The sequence below is a fragment of the Lupinus angustifolius genome, chromosome LG18 (genome assembly GCF_001865875.1).
Source record: "Lupinus angustifolius cultivar Tanjil chromosome LG18, LupAngTanjil_v1.0, whole genome shotgun sequence".
Lineage (NCBI taxonomy): Eukaryota > Viridiplantae > Streptophyta > Magnoliopsida > Fabales > Fabaceae > Lupinus > Lupinus angustifolius.
This window is the reverse complement of record NC_032026.1, coordinates 943,797-956,587: the sequence shown is the minus strand read 5'-3', so window position 1 is coordinate 956,587 and position 12,791 is coordinate 943,797. Positions and strand designations below refer to the sequence as shown.

At 37.3% G+C, this 12,791-nt stretch overlaps 1 protein-coding gene across 6 annotated transcripts; it reads left to right on the top strand.

Annotated features, from left to right (window-relative positions):
* On the top strand, positions 2,023-11,994 carry LOC109332862 (nucleolin-like). Of its 6 annotated transcripts, none has more exons than XM_019567973.1 (13): positions 2,023-2,349; positions 3,556-4,013; positions 4,050-4,892; positions 4,985-5,074; positions 5,156-5,620; positions 7,063-7,177; positions 7,264-7,428; positions 7,550-7,791; positions 7,958-8,048; positions 8,127-8,185; positions 8,270-8,354; positions 8,448-8,518; positions 10,480-11,184. In XM_019567973.1, exons 1-11 carry the CDS (start codon positions 2,151-2,153, stop codon positions 8,336-8,338), a joined length of 2,796 nt encoding a protein of 931 aa, XP_019423518.1. In that variant the 5' UTR covers positions 2,023-2,150; the 3' UTR covers positions 8,339-8,354; positions 8,448-8,518; positions 10,480-11,184. The 6 variants fall into 6 exon arrangements, with proteins under 6 accessions (XP_019423518.1, XP_019423514.1, XP_019423516.1 ...); XM_019567969.1 differs by adding an exon at positions 11,872-11,994 and having other exon boundaries at positions 2,024-2,349; positions 3,556-4,892; positions 10,480-11,026; XM_019567971.1 differs by having other exon boundaries at positions 2,024-2,349; positions 3,556-4,892; positions 10,480-10,534; positions 10,855-11,184.

The following is a 12,791-nucleotide window of genomic DNA, read 5'->3' as shown; positions in this document are numbered from 1 at the left end:
GAGCTGTGGTCTGAAGAACTGTGGCATCCCAAAGGCTGCCATCCCAAATACCTCATGCCCTATCCCGAGCATCCACTTTTGCCGAACTATCAAAACCCAGACCACTCATCACCTTGTCAGCCTTTGCACCACTAATTTGTGTTTCAACTAGAATAATCATGAAGATGGAATTTAAAGCTCTAAGATCCATAATGAGAGAGCGAAAACCTTTCACATTTACACCCCTGTAATTCCAGCACAAAATACTCATTAACCAAGAAGGGAAAAGTTGGGAACTGAAGTTCCCTACACACCATCCTGTAGCGAAACATCTTCTTCTATACGGTCATGAAAACCTTCACCATGAGGATCCTTCCTTTGGGAACTTGTAGGAGTTTCTAGGACTAAATGGGAATCTTTTGTTATGAGGGACACCTTCGAATGAGGGGGGATCTCTCTTGAGACAGCCCTTGAGACACTGTAGAATATAACTGTTGAACCTTTGCACCAGGGTTACCTTCGGAGGGTGAAAGATTAGTGGGCATGGCCACAATACTATAGATCTTTGACGAACCCGCATGCCCATTATGACTTATTAGTGGCCCTCCCCTGGTCCGTGGCGAAACAGATACCTCTGTAAGAGTTGACTGTCCCACTTCCTTTTGGCCAAATGGTCGTGGGCGAGTAGTATCCTTCCTAGGGATATCGAGAATATTCCCAGACTTGTGGCTAGCTTTAAATCCCTCTTTGGAATCTGTTTTATTCCCTTTATTGGTCGAACTGGTTTATTACGTTTAACTAACATCCAAGGCCCAAATAAATGCTCATCATTTGAAACAGCTTCATTGGAAATAGTAACCCCTTCAGTGACAGTGGTGTCTCCTGAAATTGGCCCATGGCGATGAGTTTTAGACGTCTCCCCTCCATTATGAATCGAGGGTTCTTCCCTAAGCACATTGACATTAATTTCTTCCACCCTACTTACTGGAACCACCTGACATTCTAGACAGTCGTCATTACAATGATCATATTTCCCTCATTTGAAACATATTTGGTGCAACCCTTCTTATTCTAAATTTAAAACTAGTCCCATGACTTTGAATTTAGGAACTAGTTTTTTTGCCAGATTAATTTCCATGCAGATGCGTGCGAACTTACCACGGGAGTGAATTGAAGTCAATTGATCGATTTTAAGCATCTTACCTAAGCTCGATCCTACTCGATTGAGGAACCTTTGATTATACAATTTAATATGAAAGTTAGGAATACAGATCCAAACTGCTATGTTTTGATTCTCCTTCTCATTTGAGAGAAAAAAGGCCTCCACCTTCGAGTAACCAGATAATGGTTTGCAATCATCCATGGACCTTCATACAAAGCATGGTTGTAATCATCTTCACTTGAGAAATGAACCAAAAAATAATGTTGAGGCATATCAATGATCTACAAACTACCCTGACCTTGCCAAAGATGCTTTAATCTGGATTCCATCAACCGCATAGGCACTGTCAGGGATTGTTTCCAAGGTTTACACTAATAATCAAACTCATCCTTCGAGACCAGAATTTCCGGACAAGGATCAAAAGCCTTCTCCTCCTCTTCTACCTTGTACCAGCGGTTTTCCACCAGGTCTTCTCCTTCCTCCCCTGAAACAATCTCCCCATCCGTAGGGAAATTTAGAAGTTTATCCTTATAGGACGACTAACCAATGTGAGCTAGTCCAAGATTTTTAATACCTATGTCCATTGCCTTAACGGTCTCTGACTCATCCCGTTTGGGTCAAGTCTTTACCTTTTTAGTCCTCCTGGGAAGAAGAGACTTCAAAGACACCTTCAAAACTTGTCTTCATTTGTATTGTTACCACAAGTTCATATTATCTCTTGGTAAATAAAACAAATTAAATGTAAAGAGTGAAATATATATTCAGTGACATTATAAAAATTTATATACAATCAACACATCATCTATTACTTTATTTAATATTATTTAATATTCAATAATAATAGAATATGATAAATAAGTGAAGTATAATGCATGAATTTATCTCCTCCCACGAAAGAGAAATCCCCTTATATAACAGGATTGGCTTGATGTTAATAAAATTGTTATTGATCAGAAAAAGCATTACAATTGATCCATTCAAAAACCAATAGCTTCACTTCAACTCCATTATGAGAACTCGAAATGCCGATTCTTCCAAATCCGCAACCCCTAAAAAGACACCACCGCCCAGAAAATCCGCCACTAAAACCGCCGCTGACTCCTCCGCCGCCAACCGCTCTACTCCGCCAAGAACGAGGCAGATGAGGAAGAAAGACGCCTCGCCCTCACTCAACCCTATCTCCGATTCCAATCCGCTTCAATCGCGTCGTCAGTTTTTTTCCTTCCTATTTTCTTTATTTTTAATCCAGAATTTTAGTGTGTTAGAGTAAGATTGAACTGTGTGGATTGTAACATAAAATGAAGAAATGCTAGATTTATATTGAAACCTCTTTAATCTTGATTTTTGTTTCTGATGACCTAAACACGTTTTTGTTCATTTGTAAATCTCTTTTTTGGAGTATCGTCTCATTGTTACACTTTCATAGTGAATTGTGACATTATCAACATGCGGTGGTGGTTTGACATTATCCTAGGTTGCTCATATAAACTCTATTTACGGTAAACTCGTAGGAGTTTGATTAAGCTCTGGTAAACTATCGAGCTTACGTGCCTACGTTTATACATTGATTTGGTCTAAGCAGAATTCTTCATCGTTTTTGTTAGATACTGAAGTTAAATTACCTATATGTTGCAATATATAATGGATTTATAAAACTAATTATTCATTTTTAGTGTTAGTCTGTATAGTTTTAGCAAGCTATAAAATAATGTGATTGACTAAAAAAACGTGGAACAGTTTGAGTCAAATGTTTAGTTATGATTATACTTACTTTTATTTACTTTATTATGAAGTTAGAATTTTCATGATTATTTTGGGTATGCCTTTAAACTATGTTTAGGTCCTACAATATGTTATTAAATAACATTTTTGTGATATGTAAACTCTTATGTGTTTATGGTCAAGTTTACGATTCGAGTTTGCCAAGGCTCCACGAGTTTACTTGAACTCTTGAGTTTGACAACCATTGTTATTAATAAGATATGGAAGATTAATCCTTGTATCCGTCCTTCATTGAATTATACAAGACTGATGGCATATGTACATATGGTATAACAGAAAAACAAAACTTAAGATTAATCATATCCCTATGTTTATGTATAACAGCAACAGAACCCTAAGATAAAGAATATCAGCAACAACACATAGTTTATCAACCTGCTGATTTATCTTTATCTACTCTAATCTTATCCCTGTGTTATTAGTTATCCTTGATAAGGTCTTGAGTTCAAGTCTTTGAATGCAAACAAAATTAGGCGTCCGTAAAGCTTCGCTCCTTATATCGGTCTAACCGGCTTGACTTATCCGAAGTGTTATGTGAATAAGGAGGGTCTCAGACAAAATATATTTTCTATTTTTCCTTTTTTAAAACTCAACTGTTTTTTCATCTGATATAATATCTGAATGTGTAACAGAACTACCGAAATCATCGGGTGATGCTGCTACAACTACAAAATCTGCGAAGAAGAGGGCACCGGGGAGACCGAGAACTAAACCAATTGCCACTCCAAACCTGGAAGAAAAATTGGAGGCAACAGTTGATGAAACTCCAATTGTGGATAATTTTGAGGCAGATGAGAAAGTGGAAGAGCCTCAAGATGTTGAACTAGTTGATGCACATACTATTACGAGTCAGGAGGTGGGGGAACAAGGCGCTTGTTCTGTTGGAAAATCTGAAGAGAAGGAACAAAAGACCATGAAAGTGGATGGAGCTGTTGTCAGAAATGTTTGCGAATCGGAAGAGAAGGGAGAGAACATTGTGACAATTGAATTAACTGCTTCTCAGGATGCTGCCATTTCTTTCAAACAACCAGAGCGCAACATAGTTGACCTCAATATATCTGTGGATGCTGAAGATTCTACTGGTGCAAAGGAGGGAGAGAAAGGAATGGAAGAGGATAACGAACAGGAGGGAGAGAAAGGAATGGAAGAGTTTAACGAACAGGAGGGAGAGAAAGCAATGGAAGAGTTTAACGAACAGGAGGGAGAGAAAGGGATGGAAGAGTTTAAAGAACAGGAGGGAGAGAAAGGAGAGGAAGAGATTATAGAGCAGGAGGGAGAGAAAGGAGTGGAAGAGTTTAATGAAGACGAGAGAGAGAAAGGAGAGGAGGAATTTAAAGAACAGGGGGGAGAAAAAGGAATGGAGGAGTTAAAAGAACAGGATGTGGGGAAAGCAAAGGAAGGGCTGAAAGACGAACAGGAGGGCGAGAAAGGAAAGGAACAGGTGAAAGAACAGGAGGGAGAGAAAGGAAAGGAAGAATTGAAAGAAAAGGAAGAACTGAAGGAAGAGGAAACTAACATTATTGCACACAAAGAGCAATCTAGTACTGTGTCTTTTAGCGTAGGAGTGAAAGATCAAGTGCAAAAGGACGTTAATCCTGAAAAGGATGTTGATGAAGGAATGAAGAGTAGTGAAAAGTTAGATCTTGGAGAACAAGATGGAGAGGACTTTATTGAGGAAGATCCTGAGGAACCTCCAGAAGAACCTGAGGCATTTGAAGAGCAGCATATAGAATATGAGGCCATTGCAAAACAGCGACAAATTAACAAAGAACATGAGATATTTGTGGGAGGGCTGGATCGTGATGCTACAGAGGAAGATCTGAGAAAGGTTTTTGAGAGGATTGGGGAGGTAGTTGAAGTCAGGTTGAACAAAAATTCTTCAACAAATAAAAATAAGGGCTATGCATTTGTGAAGTTTGCTAATAAGGAACATGCAAAAAAGGCTTTGTCAGAAATGAAGAACCCTGTTGTAAGTTCTTTGTCTTCTGATTGTTCATTTCTTTGATTTTGCTCTCACATCAGCTTCTTTTGCCCTGTGTTGTAACCACCTATTGTTTGCAGATACATGGTAAACGATGTGGCACTGCACCCTGTGAGGATAATGACACATTATTCTTGGGAAATATTTGCAATACATGGACTAAAGAAGCTGTAAGTGCCTTGCAGTTTTTTCTGTTGCATATGTTTACTTCCCTTGGTTTATATCTCATTCTCCTAATTAATGGATGGCAGATTAAACAGAAGTTAATGGATTATGGTATTGAAGGGGTTGAAAACATTACACTTGTCCCAGATGTTCAACATGAAGGGTTGAGCCGAGGTTTTGCATTCATTGAGTTTTCTTGTCATGCTGAGGCCATGCTTGCATACAAGAGGCTTCAAAAGCCTGATGCCATCTTTGGCCATGCTGAGCGAACTGCCAAGGTAGCCTTTGCTGAACCCATACATGAAGCAGACCCAGAGACAATGGCACAGGTGAAATCTGTGTTTATTAATGGTCTACCTCCTCACTGGGATGAAGATCGTGTTAGGGAACTGTTAAAATCTTATGGTGAAATTGTTAGAGTAGTACTAGCACGGAATATGTCTACAGCTAAGAGGAAGGATTATGGATTTGTTGATTTCTCTACACATGAAGCTGCTGTAGCTTGTGTTGATGGTGTAAATAAATCAGAATTGGGTGACGGGGCATCAAAGGTATGTAATCTAGTCTGTTGCTTGACCATTGTTTTGCGATCTTACTCAGCTGTTATATTTTTTTCCTTTTCTTCCCATTTCCAAGTCATATTTGTAAAGAATTTGGAGCAATATGGGGCAGAGTGGAATCCTTTAAGACATGTACTTGTAAATGGCTAATTCTACTAGGACAAGTTGAACAGTAAAGTTGTTTTCAAATCCTGGAAACAACCACTTTATTTGTGATGGTAAGATTGTGTACATCTAGTCATTTACGCTTTTTAGGCCTCACTTAAGTGTGAGGCTCATGCACTTGGCTGCCCTTTTTAATGTAAGTAACTAACATTGGCAATATGATAGATATCAAGATATTATAAATCTTCAAGCTTTAGAAGGACACAAATTTAGAAGGAGCGATTTTCAAATAAGTCTAAGTAAGATGTAGTGTAACTTTAGCAAGAGGCAGGAAAACCCTACTATAGAACTAAAGATCAGAGATCATACCATAAGTCACTAGATTTAAGTATCTTGGGTCAATCATACAACATGGTAAAGAAATTGATGGAGATGTAAAACATAGAATTCAAGCAGAGTGGATGAAATTGCAGGGTGCTTCAGGTGTCATATGTGCTAGAAAGGTGCTACTCAAACTTAATGGGGAAATTTACTGTATAGCTATAAGACCGACAATGTTATATGAGACTGAATGTTGGACAGTAAAATATCAAAAAGTAAATAAACTCAATGTAACAGAGATGAGAACGTTCCATTTGATGAGTGAACACACTAGACAAGATATGATTATGAGTGAATATATTAGGGAGAAAATTATGGTAGCTCCTATTATAGAAAAGATGATAGAATAGCGCCTTTGTTGTTTGGGCATGTGTAGTGGAGACCATTAGAAGCCCTAGTAAGTAGAGTAAATTAAATGGAAGTTAGCCCTATTTGTAGAGGCAGAAGGAGGCCAAAAAAAATTGTAGGCAAAACATTTAGGAAAGATTTAGAGATCAATGTTTTATCAATGAACACGATTTATGATACAACATTATGACATTACTCGATCCTTGTAGCCAACCCGCCTAATGGGACTAAGACTTTGTTGTTGTTATTTAAATATTTATCCTCAATTTTTAATTTTATATATATGGCGTGTCGTGTCCCTGTCAGTGTCTGTGCTTTATAGGTGGAGTCATATTAACTTCATTTGCCTTAGTTTTAGACGTAGAGAATTTGAAAGAAATTGCCTAGTAATTGGTCTCCTTTCCTCTCTCTTTACCCGTCTCATAACTTGAAAGGTCCATTTTCTTGGCTCCATTGGCTTTCCAGGCTTTATATTCATCCTTCAATGGCCTATCTAACATTCTAAGATTTTATTTCTGTTTCAATTTTTTGATGTGATTTTGCAGCAGCATTTCATTTGATGAATATGGCTCATGATTTTTGCCATATTTTTTTTACAGATAAAAGTGAGAGCCAGGCTTTCAAATCCTTTGCCTAAAACACAGGCTGTAAAAGGTAGCATGTCCGGTGGGTTCAGAATTGGTCATGCTAGGACTGGAGCTTTTCCAAGACCTGGTACACAAGATTTTCTACTTCCATTAAATTGGAATTTTAATTACCATTTGGAAATCGTTTTGTTTATCTGGTCCCGATCCCTACAGGAAGGGGTTTTGGGCGTGGAAGACAGCCTTTCAACAACTGGGGAAATTCCAACAGGGATAGGAATTTCTATCGTGGTCGTGGTGGATACAGTCAATTTGGAAGAATGGGTTCTCGGGATGACCGTGATTTTAATATGCATCCAGATTTCCATCATAGGCAATTTGGTATGCAATGTCATTTGTTGAGCTTCTGGCTATATTTTCTTGATCAAGTCACTTTCAATGTCAATGCGTTTATGTGAAATTTGAATGATTTTAATTTTTAATACTTAACTGTATTGTAAAGCAGGAACTGTGAGGGGTGGGCATTATCCAGGTAGCCGAGGTGCTGCATTTGTCCGGCCATCTAGACATCATGATAGACCCTGGTATGGCATCCCTGATGAAGGTCCTAGGGAACCAATTCCTATGAGAAGGCCCTACTCCCCAGGTGGACAGTTCGACAGGCCTTTTATGGGACAGCATTTTGATGATCCATATCTCCATGATGACAATTTGCATGGGTTGAAACGTCCATTTTATATGACTGTAAGATTCTTTATCCAAAATAAATTTTATTTATGGACATAAATTTTATTAAAATGAAAGAAAAAATATTTATGTGTGGTTGCAGTTCACTATTTCTATACAGATTTTATTTTTACTCTATATACAACTTGAAAATTGTTAATTAGAGATTTTACTTGTCTTTCAGGAGCCTGAACCTGATTACATGGGACCTAGTAGACTTCGACCTCGACTGGACTATGCAGATCCAGCTTTGTTCCAAGGAAATCATTCCCAAGGTCTAAATTTCATTTATTTTTTCCCCTTACTTTCTGAATGGCATGGTTCTATTCTTGATTACTCTTTTTTATATGTAGATCCTTTTGGGGAAGCCAGCACACAGTACCCACATGACCATTATCATTATGGTTCAAATGTGAGCGAACATTGTTCAACTTATTTTATTTTTCATATACTTTAATGATTATGTTAGTGATGTATTATGCTATTAATATTGCAGTATGGTGGAGGTCCATATTCATCTTTTTATGAGGGTGATAGCTCACATGGGCACAGATACTACTATTAGTGTGAAGAACCTTTTGGTAAGGATTAGTTTATAGAATTCTATGTTCTAACTTCTAAGTTACCATAGTTAATTATCTTTCTGATATTTTGTGGGGCTTTGTCATGTTTAGGTGGGATCTGGAACCGTGGAATGGACTTCTTCAGTTATGAGCATGCTGCTTGAGCATAACATTTTGAAGTCGCATGTTGCTTTTGTACACTTGTTTCTTATTATTATATTCCTTAGGTTCTATTTATATAATCTACTAGACCATATGTGCTATAGACCAAGTGACTTAATGTGTGGGGTAGGCTGTCTCTCAGGTCCTGGAGTAAGGTATTAATTAATAAGATCTTATGTGGAGTGGGCTAGGCTTCCTTCATTTACTTTGGTATGATGGGATCAAGGACTTAAGTTTGAGGATGCTTTGTTGTATGTACAAAACTTTACTCATAAGTATAACTTTGATGATTGGAAAGTTTATAGGCAAGTTTTGATATTTCAATATGCATATGGAGTATCTTGTGATTCTTATGAAGGTTCTGAAGAGTTAACTTTACTTTCATGTTAGGAGCCATATTTTGGTCTGGACTACTTTGGAGTTTGTTTGATTGATTGGGTGAGTTTCTTGTAAGTATTTATTGATGTCCATATGAAAGCAGCCTTTTTATGTCAGGCTTTCTTTATTGAGTTTGCTGCAAGATAGGACCATGGATTAAATACAGTGAAAGGTTAACCTTCATTTGAAATGATGATCATAGATGCTTTTGTGGTTATGGAGCACAGGATCAAATTGATTGATTTGGTTCCTTATGATACTAAGTCATTGGTAATTTGGGTATCCCTGAGGAGGTGTCCATGTTTTAAATCTTTTGATGTGCAGTACTGGCACTTGCTGAGAATAAAATCTCTGTTGATATAGTGTAAAATGTCCAATGGTATGGGCATCTAAGGATGTGTGTTACTGTTTTGCTTGTCATTTATATTTTCCTTGGATGGCTCTTGAAAGCATACTGTCTCACTAAGCAAATGGATCCGTGGAGAAATATTTTTTCATCTTGCCTTTGAAGATTAATAGGCTGTTTCTCTCTCTATAATGGCTGATTATAATGAATAAGTGATAGGTTCTAAGTGATAAGAGTGCTACTTTGGGAATAGCATGGACTGGAAGCAGTTTCCGATTAATTATGTCTTCCTTAACAGTTTTAGGTGTAACATGGTCAAAGAATGCAGTGATCACCTAAAGTGACCATAGGTGTGAAATGTCATGCTTAGCATCTTGAAATATGTGAGAGGCATAGGAAACAATGGTTAGATTAGAAATATGGAGAATGCATAGGATTTTCTTGGCGTACACTTTGTTGGCAATATAGTTGATCTTACAAGGATTTTATTTAGGTGGTGTTTGGTACAAGGAATGTTTTTACATTCCCGGGACTTCCAATTTGGGAATGTGACTTGCCCAGTAGAAAATTGAAAAAAAAAATGTTCAAGCAAATGACATTCCCATGAATTTGAAAATGTGAAGGGGGAGAAATTTCGAATTCCCAACTGGGAATGCTAGGTTTTCATGGGAAATTTGTGAAATGATTTCTGTTCACTCATCCTACTACCCTGTTATTTTTTAGTCAAGGGTGTTTTTGGAAAATGAGTCACTGATGATGTTTTATGTTAACATAACCAAACATGAAAATGAAACTTATCATTGCATCACATTCCTAGGCATAACATTAGCTCAAAATCATGCCAGCTACCAAACACAACCTCAGGCATTTTCTGTTTATGTTTCATTTTGATAGGAATAGGTGCTTGCTAGGGCAGGGCATTCTTCATTTGAAACTAATGAATGTTGAGTTGTCCAAAGAGGCAGCTAATTGGTAGAGTTGTGTGATTTAAAGTGTAGTCATTTGTGTTCAAACTATGGTAGCTGCACAATTTCCCCTATCCCCCTCCCCTTCAAAAACTTTGCTTATAAAAAAAATGCTGGTTTGGGGTTTTTCTGCTTTGTTATCAAATAAGGGAGCTGGCCTTAAATTGGCGCTGTCCTTGTAGAATAGTTAGGCTATGTAAACTGTTGAACATGGTAAGCAGTTGCTTCTTTTTCAAGCATAATGGGTTTGTGACAATTTCACAAATTCTGATGCGAGTTTTGTTTGACACAGATAAGGCAATTATGCTTTTTATTGAAAATGTCTTGATCATGAGACCCACTTATTGGTATGTATATGTCTGTGTTTGAACACTATTTTGTACTCTTATTTTCTTGGTTTAGGTACCCTTACCTTCGATGAGAAGGGTAGTTTAGGTTCTCACATCAGATTAGCACTGTATTCAGTCTTTTAGTCAGACCAAAAGCTCCATTTGTCTTTTCTTGTTTAACTTGTAGGGCCATTATAGTAATTACAAATTTTTTAAAAATGTATCAAAGTAACTGCCATCTGAAAAACTTTACCTCATACAGAAGATCTTAAGAAACTTCTATGTTTTCTCTGTTTCTTCAATGGATTTCATAACAGAAAACTGCTGTATAGGTACAGAGGCAACTAACATTTGGTGTCTGGGGGATGAAGCATCCATCTTCACTGCATTATAACATCGGCCTGGTGTGCTCCTATGGGCAGCATGCTAAGGCTTTGGTTAGATGCCTTCCTTTGTCAGCCGGGTTTGAGGTTTAACTTAGTGTTTAATGCCTTCTTGTATTAAAGGATGGTGAGTTTACGAATAAATGGAATTTAATTAGGTGACTTCTTTTTCATATTCTAACAAGCTTCTTTGATCACCCTATGGTTGAGAATTTTCCTTTATTCTAATGAGCTGTGCACAAGCATTGAACCATGACTTTGATTTACAATAGAGAGATGTGATCAGTTATATGTCTTGATGGATTTGACTAAAATCAGGCATAATCTGAATCTGATTTGTTGTCAGATTTTTTTCAAGTACCAATATCAATGTTATGTTAATGAAATTTATGCAGGTAATAACCTTTTGAGGAACAGATAAGTATGTGTTTCTGATAAGGTAGTTGTATTGATTAAAGTTATGAAATTTTTATTCGATAAAACTGTTATGCAATTGTTATAATCACCCTATGATTTAATTTCAGTCAAATATTTTTTTACCTAGACTAGGTGCTAAACTTTGTCTGAAGGAGATTTATTTATGTATTGCCTCTTGCAATGGTTTTAATTTCATTTGTTCCACCTTAATTATTTTACATGAAGTCTGGACAATATTTTATTTTCTTTGGGGGCTGTTGTATAAATGGAATCAGTATGAAAAGTTTGGTATATATTTATGAATCTTCATTTTCTGCAATAGAGAACCTTGGAATTGTGAAGACTAGATTCTTCTTTAAGCAAATCATGTGCAATTAGAGTCAAATCTAATAGAAAGTGTGTCTAGACATGTATCCCTGCTAGACATGTATTTCATCATGCTCCAGGTATGCTTGACAACTTTGCATAATTTGAGCCATGATTGGTAATGTTTGACACAAAATTGATGATCTCTACATTTTTGATCTTCTGGGTCCCTGTTGTGTTTTTCTTTAGGTTTCCATGCCATTCAGCATTTGTGACATCACTGTAACACAGGAACTGTGTAAAGTAGGACCAGCCTTTGGTGTTGTTACCTCCTTGAAGGGTGTGTGGCCTCTAATGTGGTATGTTGAATATTCAGAACCCATAAAATTGTATTACTATACTGTTCCTGCAATTTGATGGGTTGATCTAAGGTTCTACTTGTTGCTATGACTGAGTCTTGGTCTTCGAGACAAATGCGACATCCTTCAATTTCGCCATTTTTAGTTAATGATGTATACATAAATGCTGAAATTCATGACAGTAATGATAGAACAAATGGTTCCACCCCAATTTTAGACTTGTATCATCGTTCATTCCCATCCCTTCTTGGTTAATTTCAATGTATAAAATTTAAATTAACCCCTTGATTCAGTTGTGTCAAAACAATGAAAAGTGCTACGGATATGGAAGCCTTAAATTAAGTTGTGTCTTGGTCTTGAGACAAGCAAATTTGCCCAATCTGCATTGGGATCTCAGAAGACAATATTTAGATGTATTGTTCTTGGTTTCTGCATGAATTGATTCACGACTCCAACACGTAACAACATAGGCAATGTTGCCCCTGGACCGCCCGAATCTCACGAGCGAATAGAAAGTTGGATCTATATTGGATCTCACTTGAGTTGCCCCATCTCTTCCTTAGAAGTTTGGTTTGATTTTCAAACCCCAGTTCGAATAGGAGAAGTACACCATGCTAATGTTCTTGGCTGATCCACATCTCAGGGTCAATCATTTACATGGACTCCTTTCTCATTGTGTTTTTGGGAATTTGATGATCGTCTCAAATGAGATTGCCTCATGTTTGTTGAGCATGATGAATCACTATGCCAACCTGTTGCCAATAAATATTCTGGCCACGAGAAGTAACAAATTCTGCATATTTTGACCAA

Coding starts and splice junctions, on each gene's coding strand:
- LOC109332862 (XM_019567969.1), top strand. CDS start 2,151: ATGAGAACTCGAAATGCCGATTCTTCCAAATCCGCAACCCCTAAAAAG. Junction 5,075..5,155: donor ATACATGGACTAAAGAAGCT/GTAAGTGCCTTG, acceptor AATGGATGGCAG/ATTAAACAGAAGTTAATGGA. Junction 8,186..8,269: donor ATTATCATTATGGTTCAAAT/GTGAGCGAACAT, acceptor TTAATATTGCAG/TATGGTGGAGGTCCATATTC.